Below are 26,479 nucleotides of genomic sequence, written 5' to 3'. Positions count from 1 at the left end.
AATTTCTCTAAGAGAGAAAGGTGTAAGTAATAGTTGTTCAATATCAAACCATAAAAGCGTGAATGAGGAAGGCAACGTAAATGCCATTTCAAGACCTGTACTAAAATTGGGAAAATTTACCCCTCTTTCTCTCTTGGCTTTTTTAAGATAAGACAGCGAAATCCTAGTTTTCTTCTAATGCCAAAGAAAGGACGAATGGAGAAAATCCACTCTTTTAAAAAATCTTCAAGGAATGTGTACTGGAATCAGGGACAAAGTGTATAACAAAATAGGTGAAACCATCATTTTAATGGAGTCAAGTTGACCCCACCACGAAAGGTTTAAAAGTTTCCAGGAAGATAGTAATTTATCAATTCTATTAATACCTTCTTTCATATTTGTGTTTATAGAGTCTTTAATAGAATTGGCGAACCAAATTCCCAAGTATTTATTGTTAGAGGAGTTCCAGTGAAACCCAGTAGAATCAAAAGAATGTTTGAGATAGAATTTGGTAATGGGCAAAATCTCTGTGTTGTCTGAATTCATTTTATATCCCGATACTAAAGAGAATTGAGATATTTCTTGAAATAAGGCAGAAATAGTACAGTTAGGGTTGGAAAGAAAAAGAAGAATGTCATCTGCATATGCTCAGATTTTCAAGTGCCTATCACCACACTGGAAGCCTGATAGTAAATTATTATTACGAATTCTGGATAAAAAAGGTCAAGGGATAAAACAAGAAAGAGTGGCGATAAGGGACAACCCTGATGAACGCCTCATTTAAATATTTGTTTTTATGTTTGCCCATTAACTGATGCAGAGGCTGCAGAATTTTTGTAAAGAAGAGATATAGGTGAGATAATATTAGGACCAAAACCATGCCAGGTAAGAAATTCAAGCAAAAAGGTCCAGTCCACTCTGTCAAATGCTTTTTCTGCATTAATAGCAACAGCTGCCAACGGGGAAGAAAGCAAAGAAGCTTTGTTTAAGACATTAAAAAATAGTCTAGAATTATTTGATGCCAGTCTACCTTTCACAAAACTGGATTGTTCCTTACCTATCAGTTTAGGTAAGACTGGTTCAAGACACAAGGCTAATAGTTTGGCAAACATGATGTAGTCTACATTTACAAGGGAAATAGGCTTGCAGTGTTTAGGATCTCAACCATTTTTATGAATAAGACCTATAGTAGCCTTCTGAAACGTACTTTCATTTGAGCCTGATATATAAAAAAAAAATTAAATAACTTTAGAAATTTAGGAAGAAGTATATTTGAAAAGTGTAAGTAGAACTCAACTGTAAAACCGTCTGGTCCTGGGGTTTTACCTTTTTTATTCGAATTGAGAGCTTTGAGTGATTCTGAAATTGCTAGGTCTTGCTCAAGTGACACAAAGTTAATATTGTTGTGAGCAGGAGAAGGGATATCTTTTAAATATGTCTCGACAAGGGAAGGGTGAGCAGTAGATTCCAAAGTGATTAGGTTTTTATAAAATTTGAAAAACACCTCCAAACTATCTTAATCTTTTGTTCGTTGTTTACCACTAGAAGACGGAGTCTATTGTCTGTGGGCTTATAAATAACTCGCTTAAAGCTTCCCTACTTTGTTACGTTCTCCATAATACGAGCACTGCTACAAAGTTGTATAGAGAAAGCATTATCTGTGGTTATTTTGTTAAACTGAAGTTTAGCATGAACAAGTTCATGTAAATTAGAGTCCGAAGTGGAAGTGTAGAATTGATGTTCTAGATGCTTAATGTCAGATAATAAGGACTTACGTTGTTTGGCAAAGGATTTCTTTTCTTTGAAACAAATTAAAGTATAAAGTCTCAAGCTGCAGCTTTAAAACTGTCCCATGATGGTTGAGGAGCTATATATGATTCTTCATTAAGCTAAAAAAAATAATTAACCAAATAGGTGAAGTAGATAAAACTGGGTTAAGTAAGAGGGAATTATAAAACCTCCATTTACCAGATTTGGGATGTTCTGGAAGAAGGTCCATATCTGCAACAACCGGGGGATGGTGAGAAAAAAAAATCAGGTTTGATAGTAGAACTAACAAGGCTTTGTGAAAGTGATTTGCTAACAAATATGTGGTGTAGTCTAGTGAGAGTACCATGAGGAGGGGAGTAAAAAAAAGAAATGTTATTGAGGAATTGCACAATCTCCATGCAGCCACTAGGTAGCTATGGGAAATAGTAGAATTTAATTGTTAATGTGTCTTATGAGGAACAAATCGAACTAGGGTCTGATGATCTATAACTGGATCTATGATCTGATTGCAATCACCCCCCTGAATAAACAGATCATCAAATATTGGAGACATTTTTGGAAATATTAGGCCAAAATGAGTAAATCAGGTTGGATTAGCTCATACATGTTGCAAACGGTTAAGAGAATATTATTAATAAGGAACATAATAAATATCCATCTGCTCTTTACATCAATTACTTGAGTAACAACATTGCAGTTCAATTTCTTGTGACCTAAGATAATTACTCCATTTTTCTTATTAAGAGCAGGTGACACAAATACAAAACGTATACATTGACATTTGAGTTTTAAGGCATTTTAGTTTTAAGGCTTACTTCTGAAAGATGAGTCTCTTGAAGGAGAACCAAGTCTGGATTATATGAGGTTAAATAGGCTAAATGGGATAAAATTCTCTGCCTTTTTATGGGATTAACAAATCATTTTACATTCCAAGAAACAATCCCCCTGATTTTTAAAAACAATCAACACATATAAAACCTTACAGTCTAAAATAACAACACAAGCAAAATGTTATATAAAGAAGGAAGAGGAACACAGGTATAAAAGGTAAGGACAAAAGAGAGAAAAAAGAAAGGAATAGTATAAAGAAGAGAAAAGAATGAAGAAGATTAAGAAAATAAAACAATAAAGGACAGTACATGTCAGAAACTGACAACTGAAAGCACATACCTAGGTGAAGGACAAGAGGAATAATGGGGTGGTGACGTACGGATGAAAACGGCATGACCAACTAGGGACAACACACCACCCCTGGATGTTACATAGGAAGGTGGGTAACAAGAATTAAAGAAATCTTGAATGCCTGTAAAAGATGGTAAAGAAAGAAGAAAAGGAACAACAAAATGACAACCTGTGGAAAAAATGATGTAAGTTAGAATTGCATTAAAACATTGTTTGAAGTTTCAAGGAGAAGAAGGACCCCTCTAACCATTAAGCTAGTTGAATGGGAATGAATATAGCTTCTGAGCTTATCTGGATCTTCATATGAAGTTGTCTTATTCTGGTACGTAACCTTGAAGGTGCAAAAATTAAATAAGCCATAGCGAGCACCCTTGTCTCGCAGCGAGGGACGAAAATTAAGAAAGTCTTTTCTCTTCTTAGCAGCGGCCGAGGATACATCCTGTGAGATAAATACCTTTGCACTAGACCATAAAAGTTGCTGATTGGATTTGGCTGCTCTCAGTACTTTCAAAGGTCTGTGAATTCCGAAAATAAGATTGTCAAACCACAAGGTTTAACCGAAGCTGATGAGGAGGCTGGAGGAGGACCTGTCAAATCATTGTTTGTGAGGAAAGAGGCTAAAATTTGGAGCAAAACGGTCACCAAATTACTAGACAGTAATTCTAGGAAAATGTGAGAATTTGGAGACAGAAGAAAATCATTTTTCCCTCATAAAATGCTTTTCAAATAGCCTTACTTGCAGAAGACATCAGGCCGAATTAAGTTTTCAATAGTACTCACATTGTTCTTCCTTGACGTGGTGAAGCTTTACAAAATGGTGGCTACGATTCATCCAGTGGTGCCATCTGCTTACTTTATTGTAAAAAATACAGGGGAAATAACTATGGGAGGAGACCACAGATGCCCAATGACTTCCTACATTTGAAGTCCCGAGTTACATTACAGCATGTAGGCAAATACTACAGGACGTCCATCAGCGGTCCTTGTGAGGAGCCCTAAAATTAGGCGGCCATCTTGTAACATCTCTAAGCCATGCCCCATCACACAATTTAATCCCATAAGAATGCTCAGTAGGAAAGTGTACCAATTTCATATCTTTATGTGTAACATTTAAGCCACAGGATTAAATCACAATAAAGTAGGCTGTTCTAATCTGTATGAGATAAATACCTTGAAGAGTTGCACTGAGATTCAGAGTTCTGTGGCTTTAAAGAAAACAAAAACAAACACTTTAAACATTTACTTATGAAATGCACCGGTGTTGCACCTCAGTGCATCTTAAACTGTGACTATTTTAAACCTGTCGGTACTTCACACCCCACTTCCACCAAGGGCCTTCACTTTGATTTGAGGTACCATAAATCAACCACTGCTCAACTGTCTCCAGTTTGGGAGTACAAAGCCGGGTTGGTGCTCGAGGCCTCAGAGAGAACATTAACAGGACATCATCCTGTTACATATCTTATGGTGTTTATCTTGGCAGGAGCCAAAGGCAAGCAGAGATCTTGTTGGAGGATGCCTTGGGTATTAAGGGTAATTGGTAATCTGCAGTGAGCATGTGATTACATGCTAGAGATAACACTGGGCACTGGAGGTGAGATGGAGATTGCATTTAACAGTTGAGGTCATAAGGGAGTCTGTAATGCTTAGTATGGTCATAGGAAACCAGAGGAGAGTGTTGGAGCATTTTCTGTATGCTCTAATTGAGGTTGACAGATCTTTTCATCCTAGCAAGGGTTAACAAACCAATTAAACATGATATCAATCAACAGTTAATTAACAGTGTAACCGTTTTGGCTACACAATGAAAACCCAATGTGGAAATAAAGTTAAAGGGTTTTATTACAGATGTATACTCAGATTAATATAAACAAGCCCCAGAAACAAGCTGTGAAGATACAAAATCACCATAAGGTGACCAAAACAATGAAAGAAATTAAGACAGATTAATATAAGGCAAACTAAGCATTCAACGACAGCAATGCAGAATAACAACAGAAGGACTTGATGTTCTGAGAATAAGCGCTGTCTAGATCTTTTACACATTAACACAAATAGAAGTAATCTAACTAAACTAGCTAGGGCTGATGCAAATTCTCCCTACCTACAGGACATAAGAAGAAAAGTTAAAAAGCAAAAACAAGACAAATATAACCTGGAAAAAGGACATCTGGGGCAACAACAAGCTAACTAAGTAAGTTAAAAAGTAGGTGAAAAGGGAAGGTGTCAGGATTTCAGAAACTTGGTCAGGAGTCTTTTCAATGGGTCAGGTAAAAGTCTAAATCACTCTCAGCAAGCATTGGAAAAAATGTGAGGCAAGGGAAAAGAGGTCTGTAATTTTCCTTTCCAAGGGAATCTGTCATGCATTGGGCCTCTGCAACACTTCCTCTGGTGGTGATCACGCTCCAGCTGTTTTTTTTTCTAATTCCAGCCTTTGTTCCTGTTTGTTCTAGCTTTCTTCCAGATTATTTTTCTTGACTTTGGAAGTCTGATATTTTTTCATGTGTCTTTTTTTCTGTTCAAGGGAGTTCCTGTCCTAGAGGTTTTTTCCCTTTGGGGTTTTCCTCTGGGACCCTTTCTGGAGGGCACGGACTGTTTTTGACGTACTCTTGTCAGCAGCACCGTGGCTACAGTAAAGGGCTGCCCTTACCTTGGCCAGAGCAGGACCTGCAAGAATCGATGCCGCCCTCCAGTTTCAGTTGACAAAGGCCGTAAGCGAAGGGTAGATCGTGACAGAATCAGTCTTCTGCCTAAAACTGATCAGTGAAAGTTCTAGTTAAAATGATGATTAGTATATTCATAATGGCCCAAAATCAGGTGATCACGTGGTTTGGTCCCTTACATTGCACAACAAACTTGAAACATTCTCCTACGTTTCCAAGACCATCCTGGGAAGATAGTTGTCCTCGATCACCACGACTTTGCAACATCATGAATAGTGGTTGTCTTCACATTCTCTGTCTCTCCATGTACCTTCTCTAAGGTTGCTCTCTCAGGCTCTCTATGAGTAAAACAATAATGCATCTACTTCTAAACTAACATTTCATGTGAAATCCACCTGAAATGAAATAACATGTTGCCAGAAATAGAAAACAGTTTTTCCCAGTACTGCTAAGCTAACACAGACTTAGAATTGCACATTTCATTAATTTTACTTTAAGCATGTCAACCTTTGCATTATACAAGGTCGGTTACATTCTCATTTAAACATCATGTTACAGAAAATATAAAACAAAATAGGACTGTTAATTTATGTAAATTAATATAATGGAGAACTACATTAGACCTATAACATTAATACAGAGATGTTATGAAAACCTTTATCATTTTAAAGGTAACCACTCTCTACTAACATAAGGATTGTTGTAAATTCATAATCAGTAGTTACATTTTAATTAATATGGTCATACCACATAATACATTTCACGAAAACTATGGTGAATGCACTTCAATATGGACATCGAGTGCACCACTTTCACATTAGTTCATCTTTAATTCACGCATTATACGTTCTTAATGGTCACATGTAGGCCAACATTGTGACGTCAAAGGTAGCAGCCATTTCTCTGCTGCACCCTCCCTTCTCAGCCTTTTGCAGTCTAGCATGGTAATCCCATTCACACTGCATTGGGTGGTCAAGCCTTGACAGAATTAGTGGTGTCAATGTAAAAAAAATTACATGGGACATGTCAGTTAATGACAGGATGTTCTTAGCGATGTTGACCACTTCTAGGATCTGTTTTGTCATTGCGAGGTCATGGTTAGAACTAACTACAAGACGTTTGCTTCTTTCAGAGGGTCTTAACCGACATTTAAGGTCATATGAATGAAATTTCAGAAGAGACTTCCATCCCGAGTTTAGGGGATCTCTGTCTTAGCACAATTAAGGACAGCACTATTGTCTCTCATCCAAATTCCAATGTCAATGAGGCAAACATGAACTCAAGCTCGACCCTGCACCTTTAGTCAGTTGTCTTAAGAGTACATCAGAAAATCCAACGTATTTATCTTGCACCAGACGGAGAAAGTCCTATTAACTGGAAGCATGACGGGGCCCACCTTTGAGGAACCCTGTTTCTAAAAGTTCTTGGTTGGGAAAGAAAGGGTTTTAGTTTATTTTGCTGGATCTGACCAGTCAAGAAATAAGCAGATTTCATCCCATATCGTATGGTGAGCCTGCCCAACAGTATCTCATAATCTTCCACGTACATATCAGTTTATATGTTCAATAGCATGATGACAACCTATAGCAGAATTACTGCAACTGAAAGGGGATGTGTTATCTGTCAATCAAAGCTGTCTGTTTAAATGGAACTAACAGACCAGATCCCCAGCGAGCTTAGGGATTTGGCAAACATCCAAATTTTACTCCGTTGCCTTTTGTATGTATTGTTGTTTTGCAATTGAACATACATTAATATATTCACTGGGCTTTCATCACATTTTCACTAGTTGAATACCCCTGTGGGAAAATACCTGTTTTGAAGAATCACACAGAGAAGGTGCAAGATGGCCGAATTGTTGGTGGTGTTCAGTGTCCCAAGGGTGAATGCCCTTGGCAGGTGAGCTCTGAATGTTGGTTATTGCTTTATGAACCATGGTAATACGATAATAATTATTATTAATATTAATTCCGATTGAGTTATTTTTTAAGAGTTTAAAGACACTGCACACGGATGTAACTTGGATGAGGATTTACACATCAATGTGTAGCTTGCAAATCCTTTCTGATATTATAGTTTTTTTTTAAAGCGTACAAAGATCTGTTCATTGTAAATTATTACTACACCACCAATCTCCAGGTTAATGTTTAACCTATGAATGAGGAACTACATTTTGACTCTAATTAAGCAATAAATAAGGAATCGATAATTCAATTACATTTGATGAACGATTCAAATATATCTGTGCATCAAGCAGCTTATATTAAAAGTGAAACATTCTCAAGTAACATCCATGGAACATTGTAACTTATTTTATGAACTAGTGTATACTCACCCAATATAGGCAAAATAACTCCTGGAACTCTTAAGCGACCCATTCTAACAGTTTCTAGTGTATGTGGTACGCTCCATTTAAACCACATTTGATGTTGTTCAAGTGTTTAGTGATTTCCAGCTTTTAATAAAGTTTATAGTTTTGAGAAATAAGGGTGCCTTTATAGGTATGAAAATGTGTTTAGATGTACAGGATATAACTCCACCCATGTGAAAACTATTTCAAAGGCATATGCTGCATATCATGTAACTTCTAGAATTACTTCACACATGTCTTAGCCCTTTTCCAATGAGATACTGTGTCAACATAGAATAAGAGGTAAAGCGTAATAGGTAAAGCCTCCAGTTTGACAAATAAATCGTAACAGGTAAAGCTTCTAGTTTAAAACAGATTCAGTATAAGATTTTAAATGCACTCAAATGGGGAAAACCTTATACTTGTCAAGCTTTACAAACTCTTCATTTTGAATAGCCGGAGCTCCTGTCAGAACTAAAAGAGGAAACCAATATTACAACAGATGTTTCTGCATTAGTAACTATTAATAGTATCTTCTGTTTGCTTCTAAGAAGATTCATAGCTCCATTCCTATTTAAGTATCATGAAATGCATTACAGGTTTTCCAGCAAATGTGGCCCAAGTTTAGAAACCCAGGATTCTCTGGAAAGTCCATGCTTGGTCACCTTCTCAGCCTAAGCCTGAAAATCATGCAGACTGTAGCCAATGACTCATTACTTGAAGACAGTGATTATAGCGCATCAATCAGTCCTGTGATACTACAAGATTATTTGCTTTAATGGGATACAAAACCTCTTTCCACATAAGCGTGCACAGAAATCCACTCTGTATATTTAACAAGGCTTTAGTAAACAAAATAATGCCCTAATCTAGTGCCAATTATATGGATAGATACCATACAAAATAAACAGCATGGCTGGTAATGGAAAGGAGATTATGCAACATTACAAAAAGAATTGCAACAATTTTGTTAGTGTAGTTTTTAAATAGCATTCATGAAATCAAAGCATTAAATGATGATACCATTCTTTGATTTAAAAAACCAAATGCCTCCATTTTCTAGCCAATAGCAACATCTTATTAGTATCAAAGTGTTCATCTGTGTTTCTTAAGTGGCCTCTAACTTGTATACCTTTGCTAAATAACTGAGATATTTTCAATAAGGTTTGTGCTTTAAGAAGGCCATTGTCTTTCTTTATTGTGGCATTCCTGAGCCCAGAAATATGGAGAAGAATCTGGGAACCCTTTGCCTTCACTCAGAATGTTTACAATACGCAACTTGAACAAAGCACCCAGCTGAAAGCTGAAGATGTCTCTTCCCAAAGATATGCCTGTCAGATTTAAATACACTTTTCTTTTATTTTGCAGTTGTTAAATCTTATGATGACTGGTGTAAAATGCAAGAATAAGCATATGGATTCTGCTGCACGTTATAAATCACATGCATACATATTGTATTTGAGCGACTGAAGTACCTATAGTAAAGCAAACCTCTTAATTATATAAAGATACATTTAACTATAAATGAAGTACGCAATTATAAATGAAAAATTATTCACTTGAATACATGAATAGAAGAAATACAATAAGACGAAAATGCAACACACATAATAGTAGTGGTCCAAAATGGTTGTCATTCAGAAGAACAAGCAATACAGTAAGTGAGGATCTGCAATAACATGAAACTCTTAAATCAAACAATCAATTAAGAGCATCATAAATGACATAAAAGTGGTCCTTAAGGGGGCTCCCTGATCTTGAAACTGTATCTCAATGAGCGATACAATTAGAACTACCCTTGGATTTCTGCTACATTTCCATATTCTCTACATATGGGATTACATTGACACACATAGCTGTGGGATTTCATCTGCTAAATCGTTTTCAAAACAACATTACTGTTATATGTGCCAGGAATGCTAAAATTATGTGACAACATCTTGTCCTCTGACTGAACTGAACACAATAAACAGCAGAAAAATATGTTGTCAAGAATTAAAGAAAGTGGGTTGACCCAAGTGCAGATGTAGGATCCTAAAATCAAAGTTGGATTTGTTGTGTCTTAAGACTTAGAATAAACCACCCCCCCTAATATTCTGAGACATTCGCTGGCCCAGCAGATTATCTGAAAAACCAAGTTTTTCAGGATTTGGAGGCATGGTATGGCTATTTTATACATAAGTAAGTGACCATCATGGGCCTCTGGCAAGAACACCCTAAAAGGAAAAAGTCATGGTACTGGGGTCAGAAAAAGATGGAGGAATTGAAGTGCACAAGGAATGCCTTCTCTCCAAGGACAAGGAACAGAACTGGTGCTAGACTCCAGTTGTGCTAAAATCATATGAACCTTGAAACAGCACCCCAGTGTTGTATGCTAGTATATCCCTCACCCGAACTAAGCAGAATTGAAATGTGAAGCCATGCCTTGGCCATTCTGTCATCCAGGTGCTGACCATAAACCACTGATGCTGCTTTCTGAGGATGCTCTGCAAATCCATCTTGTGGGTTAAATAGTATGAATAGCCATCTCCAGCAAAGATTTGCCCCTGAGCAGTTAGCCCAAATGACAATTTGTCATGAACGCTCGACCCATCACTCTAAAGGAACCTGAGGAGATTCAATGGATTACTCTTGGTTATTGCCAAATATGAATTAGCACTTCAGGTGAGTAGACTTTTGAACTGACCGCAGGCACGTGGGGGACATCAAAGGCAGTTTAAACAAAAGCCAGACGTAAAGAAAATATAGGTGTAGTGGATCCATCAATAGAAAACTTTACAGCAATGTAATTTAAATACCAGGCCTCTGGGAAACAAAGAGGCCAGAAAATGTTTGTGACATGCCCTGGCAGCTGCCATATGTGGACCTCTTTAAAGTGTGTTATTTACAGAAAAACTGACAACTAATGCACATACATTGTGGCAACGACAAAGCTAGAAAAGAACAAATCCCGGTCATTCTATACTCAGACTAGCTGAGAAGCCAATGCAGACACTTGAAAAAATTGTCCAAATTTTAAAGGACCAATTGGAAAAAACTAAAATGACAGCAGTCCACATCCCACAGGAGTACCCAGCAACTCTCACAAACCCCCCAGCCTCTTTATCTTTGAAATCCATACCTGTACTACCATCTTTGAGGAATAGGGATGATACCCACAGGACTATGATGTGATGAAGGATATCCTCGCAGCACATCTCACACTAGAATATCTGGTGAAGGTTTAGAGTTCTTATAGGAACATGAGAAAGAGCAGCGAGAAGAAATGAAAAGTTACTGTTGTATAAAAAGAGCTTTAATTTTGAAGAGAAATGGGTTGCGAGACTTCGGGGTGAGCACTCCATCTCAAAAGTAAGAACTGTGAGGAGGAATATGTTTTAGGTGACGGAAGGTTTTAAAGTCTCTACTATGTGATAGTATGGTTCCTCATTGATGTAAAAGAGACAATACAATATCTCAACACTCAAAAATTACTTTGAGATTTGCACCCTAGCCGTTGACTGCCCCATGGTCAACAAATATTGCAATATGCTGTGACTTTGTAATGCATAGCTAAGTTGAACAAAGGTTACCAGATGCAAATACAGCTTTCATTTTCAGAAACACATGTTCAAACATGGTGAAGGTAAACCTGTCTTTTAAGTTGAGTAACCAATAGCCTGGTAAGCACTTTAATGATTTGTCAATGTCTCATTGTTATATCAAAGAGGTTAAGCTATCCAATGTGTAATAAAAATAACTGCATATATTCATCTACAGGCCTTACTAAAAAGAGGGAAGGTATTTATCTGTGGTGGTGTCCTAATTGCTGAGAAGTGGGTGCTTACTGCAGCTCATTGCCTGATCAAGACCCCTGCCAATGAGCTAGTCGTAGTACTTGGTATGTACAAGTCTGTTTTTGTTAATTTATGATATACTATTTTGTAAAGCATCACATCAACTTTTGATCACTTTAGAGCACACAGGGGTTTGTTTGATTGCCCATGACCTAGGACTGTTAGAATCCAACTGGACACAAGCCATGATCCCCCTCGCTGGACCTCTATTCCTCAGTTGTGTACACAGAGTCGCAAGACATATGGCTGGTTTGGTCCTATCTGAAATTAGGACTTTGGTGTGTCTAATGCCCCAAATGTTCAGCATTCCGTCCACATGTGTATGGTTCTCAATGAAATACTGAAGAGCCACATAATAGTTGACAGCTAGAAATCATTAAATATCGATTTGAGGGGGATTTTCTAGGTATCCACTTCCTTTTGAAGTCAGCTGAATTGCCTTTGCAGCTTGTCAGCGTGATTTATGGGGAGCTAGGATAGATTATATCACAATAAACCAGGCTTTCTAACACAATGCCAGCTTCGAAGGATATTCTTTCATTGACGTTGTCCTTGCGATGTTGTATTTAGCAGAATCCCCAAAATCCAAACGACAAAACAGTAACTCTATGCACTTAACTCTGCATTTATTTAAATCTACGTAAATATTATTTGTCTGTTGGAAAGGTGCCCTTAAAGAATATAAATGTTATCAACACTTTGGATACACTTTTGAACTGTGAACATTTATGTACTGGAAGTGCTGATGACCTCCTGAACGTAAGCATAAAGTACAAATGATTCACATATTGTTTGGTCATCTGTAAATAATTAACAATAAAAGTCACATACGGGAAGCATCCCAATCCATAGTGCAAAAGGGCAGGTTTGTGAAGCTGTACAGCTGCGCACTGTCATGGAAAATCTTCCCACAGTTCACTCACTGCGACAGGCAGATGATACCACCCACCACCCATCCACAACTGCACATTCCCCAATGCTTCCCCCTTCAGGATGAGATCTGAAAAGGCCGGGAGAGTCAGTTAGTGGACAGCACAGACAAATCACATCTAGGTGTATGTTCCAGAAAATGGCCATAAACATTCTCAACGTTAAATAGACGCATCACCAAGACTTTATATTTGAAGACATGCAATGCTGACTAAGGGCCTGATTTAGAGTTTTGCGGAGGGGGTTACTCCGCCTCACAGTGGCAGATATCCCGTCTGCCTTATTACAACTCCATTATAGCCTGTGTAACTTGTTGTACAGCAGACAGGATATCCGTCATGTTTGTGATGGATTAAACCCTCAATCAAACTCTATATCAGGCGCTTAATCATTAGACAATAACATCATATGTAATTTTCAATTTAATCAAGTTACACCTGTTTTAGCATTTATTTTCAAGAAATAATGTAATATTGCTCTACAATGTGAATAGTTAGCCATTCAATCAAAATTATTTTATTTTTAACTCTTATGATAGACTTTTAAGATATAGGTGTTTTAAACCTACCATTTTACTGTGTTGGAAATTCAATCTCTGTAGTGTGTTTCAACATACTTTTTCATTTCTGACTTCACTGATTATGACCTCTGCTATGGATTGTACCTAATAACCAGTGTGCTGTGGACTGTGTGAAGTGCTAATATGGTGTGCTGTGCCTTTCCAGTGCAGCATCTGCAATTTGGCTTGTACCCCTAAGGTTGCCATTGGACAATTATAAAAATATTAACAAATAACCAATCACAAGGCATATCTTAAAGGGAAGTAAACCATGCCTGCCACGTCTGAGTGTGCTTTATAACACATGTACCCCTATACAAAATGAATGTTATGCATTATATAGGTTGCAATTACCCCTGATAGCCATAAAGTAAGTCCCATCTTTCAAAGATAAAATAATTTTTAATTTGGATTTCAGGAATGTGGCAGCAGTTAATATCGAAATCAAATCCAAAATGTAATTTTATCTGAAAAGATTTAGAGGGTCATTATGACCCCGGCGGTCATAGCTAATGTGGCAGTAGTACCGCCACATTATGACATTGGTGGGTTGGCTGAAGCCAACCCGCCATTGTACCAGTCCGACAGCCATGGCGGTAGCAGCCGCCGGGCTGGAGTTGAGAATCTCCAGCCCGGTGGCCGCCATTGTGCCGCCGGCAGTATTTAAGTCCCTGCCTACCGCCATGGTTTTCGTAGCATTCATAGCACCATGAAAACCATGGCAGTAGGCCTATCAGTGACAGGGAAATCTTTCCCTGTCACTGATAGCAGGCCCCCTCCCCCCCAAACCTCCCCACACACACCTTACTCCCCCTACATCCACACACCCCCAAAACACACACACACACAGACACACACACAGACACACACTCATCCACACATACATCTACGCATGCATATATTCATTCGGCACACATCTGCACACACATCATAACATACACGCTGACACGGATACACATTTCCATACATACACACACATTCATACATGCACGCAAACAACACTACACGCACACTCGCATTCACGCACACACACATACATGCACACGTCCCCACACACACACACAACACCTCCCACCCCCCTTCCCTTTCGGAAACTCGACTTACCTGGATCCAGGGAGTCTTCCGGCAGGGGACGGGACGGGGCGCTGCTACCGCCAGCAGAACACCGCCAGGCCGTATTATTTGTCAGAATACGGCTGGCGGCGGTCTACTGGCGTCGCGCTGCTGGTGGTAGCAGTGCCACCTTACTGCCATCTGCCAGTATGGCCACAGACAGATTTCTGCCCTTCTTGTGGCGGAAATCCAGCTGTGGTCATATTATGGCGGACAGATGGTAGCCACGGTGATGGTCTTTTAGCGGCCGTCGCCGCGGCGGTAGGCAGTTTTTACTGCCAATGCTGAAATGAGGGCCTTAGTGATGAACTGCCACCCGGTGACCAATCCAGAGGAACACAATAAAAAAAAAAACAGCTAAAAGTCAATTTTGAATCCATAAATTTGTCTTCTATTGCAATAATCAGATTTGAGACCAAAGCTCAAATAATAGAAATACATGATCAGGCTTTCCTAATACAACGGCTCCCACACAGTTCCTAGGAGAAAGCCCATTTAGCTTCTCTTCTGATCTCCAGTCTGAGGATGCCCGGACTGGTCTTCGTCCTCTTTGTTTTCATTCACTTAGGGCTCATTGCCTATGTCATTATTAGTATTGGGAAGGGCATGTCTCCTGAATGGAGAATGAGCATGTACACCTGCCCTAAGTGCCAGAATGTGTTTGAAAGTGGTATTCTCACTTTTATTTTGGCTGTGGGTCAGCACTCGTCTTGAGTGTATGCCGAGTCCATGATAATGCAAGGTTCAGGACATGACCTTAAGGAGTGCACTTACTGTGCCTTTACAGCAGGCATTAGACTAATATCGATGCCCCAGGTGCAACACATAAGGTAGTAGTTGCAACATACCATTTTTTATGCATCTATAATGTGACCAGACCTCTTTATCTGTGTTAAGGGGAGGCAACCCTACCAACTCGTCTTGTGCAAAGTTCTTTTGTTAAGTGAAACCCTAGAGTCCTCTACTGGCATCCTGTGTGCTCGTGTTTGTGTAGTGGCTGTGTAGCATATGTATGGTAGCAGAGCTCTATGTGTTGTATGAGTCTGAGCTCTGGCGTCATCGGGCTCCATTTTAGATGCCCCTTATCTTAAAATGGCAGAATATGGAGAATGAGGACAGCTTCTTCCAGACAGCTTCTCCCTTAGAAAGTAAGTATACGACCTGCATTCAGGTAGCTAGATGAAGGGGACTTCAACATTAAAGTGAGGGAGGATTGACGCAGAACTACCATTAGAAATGTAATGAGTGCTTTGTGAGCACAAGCCTGCTGATTAGTGCTTCCAGAGTACTACCATCTGGTGAATGGCAGGGATGAAGGGTTGGACTGCCCTTTTGCCTGTCCCTGATTACTGCTTCAGTAGGGCTGATGACATCCAGGTACCGAGATCTCATACTCCATTGTGCCAGGGCTTTTAATACTCCTGCCTAGAGCAAACCACATTGCTGCCTGATGTGAGAGCCGTTAGGTTGCTCTTAGTAGTTCTGAAACCTTAGACAGTAGATCACAGCCCTAGTCTGAAAAAAGTGTATAAAAGGGGATCCTAACAATGGGATTTTTCTTAACCAAGGAAGGGAGTCCTCTGCAGAGTAATTCATGAAGTCCTCTGTTACCAGAGCTCGTGTCTGCCTGACAGTCAGACTCCAAGAGGAGAGGGGACATCACCTGAAATCTGAACTTTTCTACTGGAGGAGCTGAGGGTCTGCCTGGAGTGCCCAGAAACCTCCCTGCTACCTTCTTGCTGAGAAATGGTAGGGATGTGCCTGGCCGTGTGGGAGGAGAGGTTGTTCAGGAGGGGAAGTCCAGCATGTTCCCTGTCTGAGGAACACCCAAGGTCTGCTGAGGTGCCCAAACAGTGAATGTGTCCCATGTCTTGGAGGCTTCCCCTGGTTGCTCTGCAGTTTCCCTGTGAGCTGTGCATGAACAAAATTCCTGTGTCGCCGAGCAGTTTCCCATGGTCTTAAAAGGATGGTGCAGCTGCCCATGCTGTGAGTTAAAGCCACGTTTCCATCAAAATGGGCAGTCCTAATTGACATTGAAGCTGAAACTGCAAAAAAGGGAAATAGACAGGACATACTAGTGTACTGGAGGACCTCCACCATCAAGTATGAGTTCTGCTGTGCAGATCCTCTTTAGGGATCACTCTTGAAAATGTTGTCCCAATCGAGGCTGTCAGTGTGGCCCCCAGCCAGAGAGGAGCTGCTGAAGCGAGGGCAGGGGCACGGGCCTCATCCACAGCATGGCCTGAACTGCTACAATAAAGAGCAGATAAAATGTGGGGAAAGTCTTTTTATGAAGGGGTTAAAGTGTCATTGAACGGAATTTCACATAGGAGGTGCGAGAGTAGTTGAGCTATCTGCACCTGTGCCTAAAGTTGCCTAAACCCATTAGGCCTCATTTAGAAGCTACTGGTGCAGGGTAGAGCTACAGGCCTTCTTGCTGTGCTGCCCTGCATCAAAAGAAAAGGGCAGAAAGGTTCCATTGCTATAAGATATGGCACATTCCTGTCCTTTTACCCTGTGCTGGCGCACAATGGTCTGCCATGCACCAAAACCGACACCCTTGCACCATGGTGTAAGGGTGTCTGCTTTGCAGGGATAATTGTTTTTGTGCAGAAAGGGACACCTTCCCGCACAAAAACAATCACAAAAGGTGTTTTCCTCTTTCTGTGTGTGATGCAGAATGCAGCCCACATAGATAAAGGAAAAACGAGGAGAAATAAAGGTACTTTTCCACGTTGTGCCTCCCTTACAAAAAGAGACCCACTGGTGGCGAAAGCTGCTTGTAAATGAGGCTCATAGTGTGTTGAGGTCTCAAGATACAGTATCTCTACCATAAACGGAGGAAGAGGGATCCCGGAAGGGGGCCTCAAAGAAGGGGGTGTAGCTCCTCACCATTTAGTACAACTCAATTTGCAACCCTGCATGTCATTTCCATTAAATTAAGTAGTATTTTGTTTTGCTATGCGAGTAACATATTTTCTCTTTGTATAAAAGATAATCACTGACTTACATATCTTTCTACCCTACCTAGTATCTCTTTGAATGGGCACACCATTAATTCGAAAGGAAAGGGTAATCCTATAACCTCTTGTGAGCTTGGGCATTGGACAAAGTTAAGGTAAATGGCCAACAAGAGGATAATTTATGAAAATATCAACCAATTAAGTATATTCAATGCCCTAAGAGGTGGCATCTGGATTAAATCATATGGTGCTATCAATAAACCAAGATATGTTGGAGAATAGAGCCGATCAAAAGAAGGAGAACCCAGGTGTACATGAAGGAAAAAAAATATATTCATAGTAAAATGGCTTTGTACTGTAAATCATTTAAAAAAAACTAAAGATGGGATGATATTATTTGATCTTATTATTGGTTTAGACTAAGGACTGATACCGTATTTGAGTTAAAACATCATACATTGCTTCATGATCTATAATTTCTTAAATTATTTTTTCAGACAGATTGATATATGATTGTTTTGTATGTTTTGTACCCCTCGTTTAGTTCTTGAAAATTGGTTTACAATACAAAGCAACTGTATTAAGACTATCTATTTATTTGCTACCTAACTATCCTGACTATTGTCTCTACCTCATGTGTCTTTTCGTACATTCACTGACTACTGTTTAACTCACCAGCTGACTTGCATCTTTCAATATTTCTCTCATTAGTTCACTTTTCTACGTGTCTACCTCTACCTCTCTCAATATGTCCTCTCTAAGTCAATTTATTTTTTTACCTTAGCTCTCTCTCAAGCTCACACATCTTGTACCTCACCTCTCTCCCTCACTCTGAATGTCCTCCTCACTACTTCTAGCTCTCTCTGCCCTCTGCTTCACTCTAGAACCTTACATCTCTCTTTCTGTATCACATGCTTCCTCTTTCGACCTTGAAATGTATCAGATTGCAATTACTTGATTTATCCTATTGGAGCAAGACCGCCCGTTGTGAAGGTGCATTTCTTTGTGTTTATGTTTACAAGTGTCTGGCAATTAAATCTACAATTTCACATTCTTACTGAATATGCATTATTCTAATAGTGTGCAGTACTCCATGACATCATACCAAGTCAATACCACCATAATTCTGCCCATGGCAGAACCAGGCATACTACAATACAAAAATAACTTATTCAATGCTTGTTAGAGGTTTTTTGATGCCCTTTGGTAGCAGACACGTTGCACCTTCAGTTTTCATCCGTTTGCCCCATTTCTGAAAGTTTAATGTACAATTTAATATTATTTGGCATAACGAGGGCTTGAATGAGCTGAAGTTGGCAAATAAATGTAAAGTTGTTCCGAATAGTAAACCCCACAATATCTCTTGCCCAGGATGTCCAAAATTCTGAAGCCAGCACTGAATAGGACTGTGTCTTCTGTCTCTGCCGACATGGCTATCCAGCACCACTATTTTGGCTCCTATCATGAGTATGTCGGATTTTAGTGCAGGCTGCAGTCTCTGATTCCGGACATTACGCACACTAAAATATGGCAACTACAATATTTGTTTCTGGAATCGGAAATAACCACAAAGTCCTGGGAATGCAGGGTCATTTTTTGTGTTTTTTCTCCAACTCCTAGGACACATCTACTGATATTTTCCATATTCCATCGCTTTTGACCCATTGATGTGATATGGCCAGGTGCATACTCCCCCACTCCTTGCAGCTGTATAATGTGGGATGAAGGTACGGGTTGTAATGAAAGCTGGTCCTTGATTGACTGACTGGACCATTGGAGAGCTTCCTACCAAGGAATATCAGTTTATCCTGGTCCTAAAGCGGGTCTGTGTCTTACAGAGGCTTGCCTCACTTTGCTGTGTGGTCTGCTTTGTCTTCCTATTTCTATCCCACTCGACAGCCTCAAACAGCAGCGGAATTGCCACTCTGTCCTACCTCAATCTCCGCTCTCGCAGTGACTTGTCTGTCTATGACCCTCCTGTCCAGCATAAATATTACCAGCTACATTGGCACAGTGCTCAAAGGCCGAAAATGAATTCATTTTTTAAGAAAGAAGGGAAAAACATAGGACGATCATAAAGAAATGTGTAGAGAATGTCAGAGGCTATTGAAAACAATAAAATAGAAAGAAAAAAGGGTAAAACGAAAGTAGTCGGAGAAATAGCGAAAGAAGTAAAGAACAGAGAAGAATGAAATGGAAAATTAACGACATGGAAAGAAAAAAAAAATGGATCGGAAAAGGTACTGCAAGAGTTACAATAGGCCATCATGTTAGACAGCTGGGAGACATAGCAAGGAGACTTACATTGCAGATAGCACGTTGTCTCCTCCAGCAATCCATCGCCTTCTGCTTCCCAAGACATCGCCCCCTTCCTCTCCGCCTCTGCAGATACGTCACGTCACCGAGGTTGCCGGTGTATGCCCCTGCACTCCCCCTGCTTGGCCTCCCTAAATTCCTTGATCGTATACATGACGTGAACTGGCTTTCTGGACGGGGCGCTCAGTCCTAACAGCTAGGGATCTATACCTCAATGGCCAGCTCCTTGATAACAGATTACAATTTAACCCCGGGGCAGTTCCTCTTACACGGTTGACTCACCCACACTTTCCATACCCTGTGGAGCTCTGTGGAAACGGAACCCATGCCACATCCTGTGTTGACCACTATTCTTACGATGGGTTCTGGTCGTCACTTAATCACCTGGCTTTTTAAAGCCATACATAAATTAACTATACTCTCCCTAGATACTCTCCGACATCGTTGGGAGGAGGAATTTAGGTGCACACTCCACAATAAGGAATGAGAGATTACTTTAACTCCCGCACATGGCACATTGCAGAGTAATCATCATCATGTAATTATTTAAATTGACCACACTGCATTGCATGCATGAAAAACAGATTTTGACAAAGTCTTATGTAGTAGATAATAATTGGCCGCTTTATTAATGTGGACAACATGCGACTGCCATTGATAGCATATCTTGAGCATGAGACGAAAATCATTGTCAATCAACATTTGTAAACATGCCATTAAAATCTCAGCTTATTCCTTTAACACATCTACATTCCAAACTTTTCACAATTGCAGTGAGTGACTGGTGGGCCCTCAAGTCCTGGCCTCCATTTGTCACGCCTCCTTTTGCCCTTCGATTGTTTAGGCAGTCCCACCTTTCTTTTTTGGAGGGCTCACTTCAATAGAGTTTTTGTTTCACCATGTTGTTTAGGGGGTAGCCTCAAGTTCTTTGGATTAGGCCCAACTCGCTACCTGGTGTGTCCTATGCCCTACCATCCGACTTGGCGGGTCTGGGCTGCGAGTGCCGTGTTCCGCTTACTCCCCACGTTTGGCCATCTTACACCCTGCCGTAAGGCATCACCAGGTGTGTGGCTTTGTTGACACACCCCCTTACAAGGTGTGTCTTTTGAACAATTATTTGGTAAAACTTGTTTCTTTACGCCCTTGACTCTGTCCGATATAGCGACTGGTTGTATTTTCGTCAGGGTGGGTGGGTGGTGTTCGTCTTCGTCGAGGTGCCAGCGCGTTGTCCAGGTCCTGATTGCCAGCCAACACAGGACCGCGCTCTTTAAATGCACCTCTCCTTGCACCCCTGGGTTAGCATCAACGTATTGATTGGGGGGTTTGAATGATGGCAAATCCCCCCCATTGGTTGTTTTGGTTATGGCCTTCCCCCCCCCCTTGCTGGCACATTGCGGTGGGGGCGCGCTGCCAACTGGTTGAGGCGCTTGCACACCCAAACCGGTTAAACCGGTCCCTTCCGGGCCAAGGTGGCCGTTAAGGCGCCGGCCCTTTATGCCCCCTGCGGGGGCGGCCTTTGCACTAACTCCCGCACATGGCACACTGCAGAGTAAGCATCATCATGTAATTATTTAAATTGACCACACTGCATTGCATGCATGAAAAACAGATTTTGACAATGACTTATGTAGTGGATAATAATTGGCCGCTTTATTAATGTGGACAACGTGCGTCTGCCATTGATAGCATATCTTGGGCATGAGACGAAAATCACTGTCAATCATCATTTGTAAACATGCCATTAAAAACTCAGCTTATTCCTTTAACACATCTACATTCCAAACTTTTCACAATTGCAGTGAGTGATTGGTGGGCCCTCAAGTCCTGGCCTCCATTTGTCACGCCTCCTTTTGCCCTTCGATTGTTTAGGCAGTCACACCTTTCTTTTTTGGAGGAGCTCACTCCAATAGAGTTTTTGTTTCACCATGTTGTTTAGGGGGTAGCTTCAAGTTCTTTGGATTAGGCCCAACTCGCTACCTGGCGTGTCCTATGCCCTGCCATCCGACTTGGCGGGTCTGGGCTGAGAGTGCCGTGTTCCGCTTACTCCCCACGTTTGGCCATCTTACATCCTGCCGTAAGGCATCCCCAGGTGTGTGGCTTTGTTGACACACCCCCTTACTAGGTGTGTCTTTTGAACAATTATTTGGTAAAACTAGTTTCTTTACACCACGCTGTCAGAGAGGCTCACGTCTCCTGGCAGCTCCCCCAAGTTATTTATTTGTCCTTCGGCATTTTTTTTTTTTTACTTCATTGCTGCTGCTAGATTGGACCAGAAAATTCTCATCCCCTCTGATGATAAATGGACGCCGTCTGGCCCATAGAGCTCTGGTCGCCTGGGGTGGATCAACCCATGGCGGATATTTTCCAAACCGTTAATTTTGCAGTGCTTGGCGACCGCTATGTTTAACTTTCTCCTGGAGCTGTCTACCGCTTTGTCCGATGTTGCTCCCCGCCAAGTGATTCTGGGGATTATTTCTGACCAGATGATGGTGGTGTTGTCTAAGAGCCTGGTAAGGTTCCATAAAGTCCCCCTGATGTCGTTCAAGAGTACCTTCCTTCCCAAGGTTGTCAAATCATTGCCCCCCAGGTGAATAATTAACATACCTGGGTGTTTCTGCCCGGACTCTAATATCTTGTGCAGGGTCGGCTGGATCTAAACACCAGGAGTTCATACCGGTTCTCTACTATGGTTTGAAGTAAATCTATCAAGGGGCTCAATTTGTTAAAATCAATGGGGTGTCTGGTGTCTTTTTTGTGCCCCTCGAGGCGCTTCCAGCCCTTCCTTGCTGTCTTGATGTAGTGTGAGGCAGTGGGATCTGTGCCTGTATGTAGTTTTGAATGGTGTGCCACTGCCGCAAGGTGTGCCTGAGCCCAGGACTTCGTTTTTCCTTGCTTGAATGCCCACATGATGAAGTGCTCTGCAGCTGCTCTGATTGCGATCGGGTTGGTTAAAGATTCTAGCCCCCCAACGTCCATGAACAACTTGGCGTATTTAGTATATCTCCGTTGTGTCTCTGGGGTGAGTGCGCTCTGAACTAATAGGGACAGGTCTGTTCCGCCAGGTCCCACAGCCCTGCTGGAAAGGGGGTCATCCTGCTGTTTGCTTCTGGGGTGAGCTTCCTGAACTTGTCCAATTGGAAACGAGAAAGGGCATCCGCCCGTGAGTTCTTTATGCCCTGGACGTGTCTAGCCCTGATGTCCAGGTTACCTTTGAGCTGGATGTGTACCAGGCGCCTTAAAAGCCTCAGTGTATTGGGTCATGAAGCGGACCCTTTGTTTATTGCCATGACCACGCTTAGATTGTCAGACCATAATGTTATTTTTAGGTTCTGTAAACGGGATTTCCAGATTGTCAGGGCTACTACTATGGGAAATAACTCCAGAAACGTGATGTTTCTGATAATCTTTAATTCGTACCACCTGGGACGCCATTTTTCTGCGCACCATTCCTTCCCCAAGATGGCCCCAAAACCACAGCCCCCTGCGTCATCTGTGTACAACGAGATCTCTCTGGCCGATATCCAGCCATCTCTCCAGATGAGCCGACCGTTAAAGTCTTCTAGAAAAGAGTGCCACATGGCGAGATCGCATTTGACCCCCCTGCCCAGCCTCACGTGATGGTGTTTCAAACGCAGCCCTGCTGTCAGTCTGCTGAGTCGTCTGGCAAAGACTCTGCCTGCTGGGATCACTCTGGTTGCCAAATTGGGCTTGCCCACCATGCTCTGTAGCTCCCCCAGGGTTGCTTTCTGCTTCCTTAGCAGGGACCTGAGATCTGCCCTTAATTCTGTCACTTTCTCATCTGGTAGTCTGGAGGTTCCGGCTACTGTGTCAAGCTCTATGCCTAGGAATACCAGTGATGTGGTGGGCCCAACCGTCTTGTTGCCTGCTAGGGGGACCCCCATCTCTTCTGCCAGTGAGTGAAAGGCTTGCAGTAGGCTGGAGCATGACCCATCCTCAGCTTCCCCTATGAACAGGAAGTCATCTAGATAATGCATTTTCCCCCCTGCCGGGTGCCTCCTATGCAGTGCCCACTCCAAAAATGTGCTAAATTGTTCGAAATATGCGCATGCGATGGAACACCCCATAGGCATAGCTTTGTCCACGAAAACCTGGCCTTCGTGTTAAAAACCAAGCAGGTGAAAACTGTCCGGGTGTACAGGCAGCAATCGGAATGCTGACTCAATGTCCGCCTTTGCTAACAGAGCGCCTTTGCCTGTTGCTTTAATCATGTCGATTGCATCGTCCTGGGTGGCATAACCTACTGCGCAAGCTTCTTCTGGGATGCTGTCATTAACTGATGTGCCTTCAGGGAAAGATAGATGGTGTATTAGCCTGAATTGGCCAGGCTCCTTCTTGGGTACCACCCCCAATGGTGATATGATTAAGTCTGAGGGGAGGGGGCCCTCTATACGTCCAAGCCTCAGTTCTTTCCCAATTTTTTGTATGACTACCCGTGGTTGTTCTCTAGCCGACTTCAAATTTTTTGGGATCCCCCCTGCTACGCGATCCTTCACTGGGATGATGAAGCCTTCTTCAAAACCTTTTACTAATGCGTTTGCCTCTTTTTTGTTATAATATTCATTGGCTAGTCTTCTCAGCGTTTGTGTATTGATTGGAGACTTGGCCAGTTTGAATTTTAGTTGGTTAGTTTTAAGACTGGTGGGGGGGTTGTTGCTATTGCTTTTTCTTTTTGTCCTTTCTGTCTGACTTGTGCTTGTGCTTCCTACATGTGGACGCCGGGTGTTCGCCCCCACAGGTGGAGCAGGAGTGTCTAAATTTGCAGCTCTGCCCCCAGGAGCTCTCGTCTGACTCAAACTTCCAGCATATGGCTTGCGAGCCCTTGTCCCCCTGGTTTTTACTGTTGTGCCATGTTTTGTGTCTATGTGCTGTTTTGAATTTGTCATGCCTCCCCTTATTGTGACTGTTCCGAAAGGACTGCTCCCCTTTGCCTGCCCATGCGCTCGCTTCTCTTGCGACCATCATTTTATGTATATAGCTGGAGACATCCTCCTGGTTCAACTCCATCTCTGGATGGGCCTGCATTTTTAACCTAAAACTCTTATCGTACTCTAGCCAGGCATCTCCTGAGAACTGGCGGTGTGCTTTGTGTATTTTAGATTCGTGCAGCCAGAGGACAGCAGCGCTGCGTGGGAATTTCTCAACTATGACACAGGCCATGATTCTGAATGGGTCTAACCAGTTCTCAAAATTCCTCTCTTTCCTAGCTCTCTTCCTCTCCCTTCTGTCATCATCTTTTTTGTCGCATACGGTCAGATCTAGGCCTTCTAGTTGTATTTCTAATAGTGTAAAAATATCTATAAATTCTTTTCTCCACATGCGCTCCTTTACCGTCAGGGGGATGGCTGTTGCCAGGCCTGCTGCCCTAGTTGTCATGGAGGGGGCCCCCAGGGATGGTCTTGCGTAAGATTCATGCGCGCTTCCCATGTTAAGAGTTGTATCTGCTACTTTTGTTGACGCGCTCCAGGCTGCTAATGGGTCCCCAGCGTAATGGTGTTCCCTGGCTGCTGCCTGGATGCTTGCCTGTCTGTCTAAGGGAATGCTCCCTTCTGCGCCCCCCACATTACCCCACAACAGCAATGGCGCAAGTGATTTAAAGCATTCTTGAATAATCGCGCTTATATGCTCACCCTCTGTTGGCGCTCTTGCTATGCTGGCTCCCGGTTTTGGCGCTGTGGTCTCCTCTGTGCTCTGCACTGTGACCCTTGGTCTTTTGGCTGTCTACCTTGCAGGTTTCCCCTTAGACTTCTGTCGTTTGCTTGCCTTCTGCGGAGGGGAGGGGCTCCGCTCTGTTTCGCCCACCTCGTCTGTTAGCTTTGCAACTGCTGGGGCTCCCTGAACTCGGGATTCTTCAGATGTGTCCACCATCTTTGCGCGCAGCCAGTCCTTGCCGCGCTTTAGGGCCTCTGTGCGCATGTGCGCAATCATCTTTTCCAAATCGTCTTTCTGCTCGACCACCTGATCCTCCACCATGGTGGGCTGGCACAAAAAAAGGGGAGGGGGGTTCCTGGCCTCTGGCCTGGCGCACGAAACAGAGTCTTGTCAGGGCTGGACTGGCTTGGTTAAAGGAGGAACCTTCCAAAGGGGAAGCTTAGATGCCGTGGCTGGTGGGGTTGCAGTCCCACCTTTTGCTGCTTGGCGAAAAAGCTGGCCCTCCCTTCGAGGAATGGACCTTGGGCGCTGTATGCGTGCCGCCGCTGATGCTTCCTGCGGGGTCGCGTCGCTTTGAAAAAAGCGGTCCCCCACAGGCTGAACAAGGTATGGCTGCCTGCTTGCTCTGGCGCTGCACCTCCGTGCCCAAACCGTGAGTAGAAAGCGTGTCCTACTGATATGGGGACGGTCGCGCCACGTTACGCCGCGAGGTCTGGCGCACCAACGGGGGGTGGCTGAGGGGTCCGCGCAGCGCTTCTGGAGGAAGCGTGTTAGTCCCGGTCCCTCCCCCGAAAGCGGAGTCTGACTTCCTGCTTACTCCGGGGCAGGAGCGCGAAGAGGAGGCGGCGGGGTCCGGCGCTGCGCTTCTGGCAGCGACGCACGTTGGGCACGGACCCCCACGAGGGCAATGGAGTCTGGCTGACTGTGCCGATGAGGAGGAGGCAGCGGGTGCCGGTGCAGCGCTTCGGCAAAGCAGCGGGTTGGTCCCGGTCCCCCACCAACAAACGGAGACTGGCTACCTGCTTACTCCGGGGCAGGAGCGCGAAGAGGAGGCGGCGGGGTCCGGCGCTGCGCTTCTGGCAGCGACGCGTGTTGGACACGGACCCCCACGAGGGCAATGGAGTCTGGCCGCCTGCCTGCTCCGATGC

General features: G+C 42.6%; 1 protein-coding gene across 1 annotated transcript in view; it reads left to right on the top strand.

Moving 5' to 3' along the window:
- The window catches only part of F7 (coagulation factor VII), a 195,809-nt gene that overhangs the window by 106,887 nt on the left and 62,443 nt on the right, over positions 1-26,479 (top strand). Inside the window, exons 6-7 of the mRNA XM_069204956.1 lie at positions 7,384-7,493; positions 11,704-11,824. Coding sequence (XP_069061057.1) covers positions 7,384-7,493; positions 11,704-11,824 — 231 coding nt within the window. The remainder of the gene's footprint in view (positions 1-7,383; positions 7,494-11,703; positions 11,825-26,479) is intronic.

This window comes from Pleurodeles waltl, chromosome 8 (assembly GCF_031143425.1).
Source record: "Pleurodeles waltl isolate 20211129_DDA chromosome 8, aPleWal1.hap1.20221129, whole genome shotgun sequence".
Lineage (NCBI taxonomy): Eukaryota > Metazoa > Chordata > Amphibia > Caudata > Salamandridae > Pleurodeles > Pleurodeles waltl.
The sequence above is the reverse complement of the archived record's forward strand: the minus strand, read 5'-3'. Positions and strand labels throughout refer to the sequence as shown.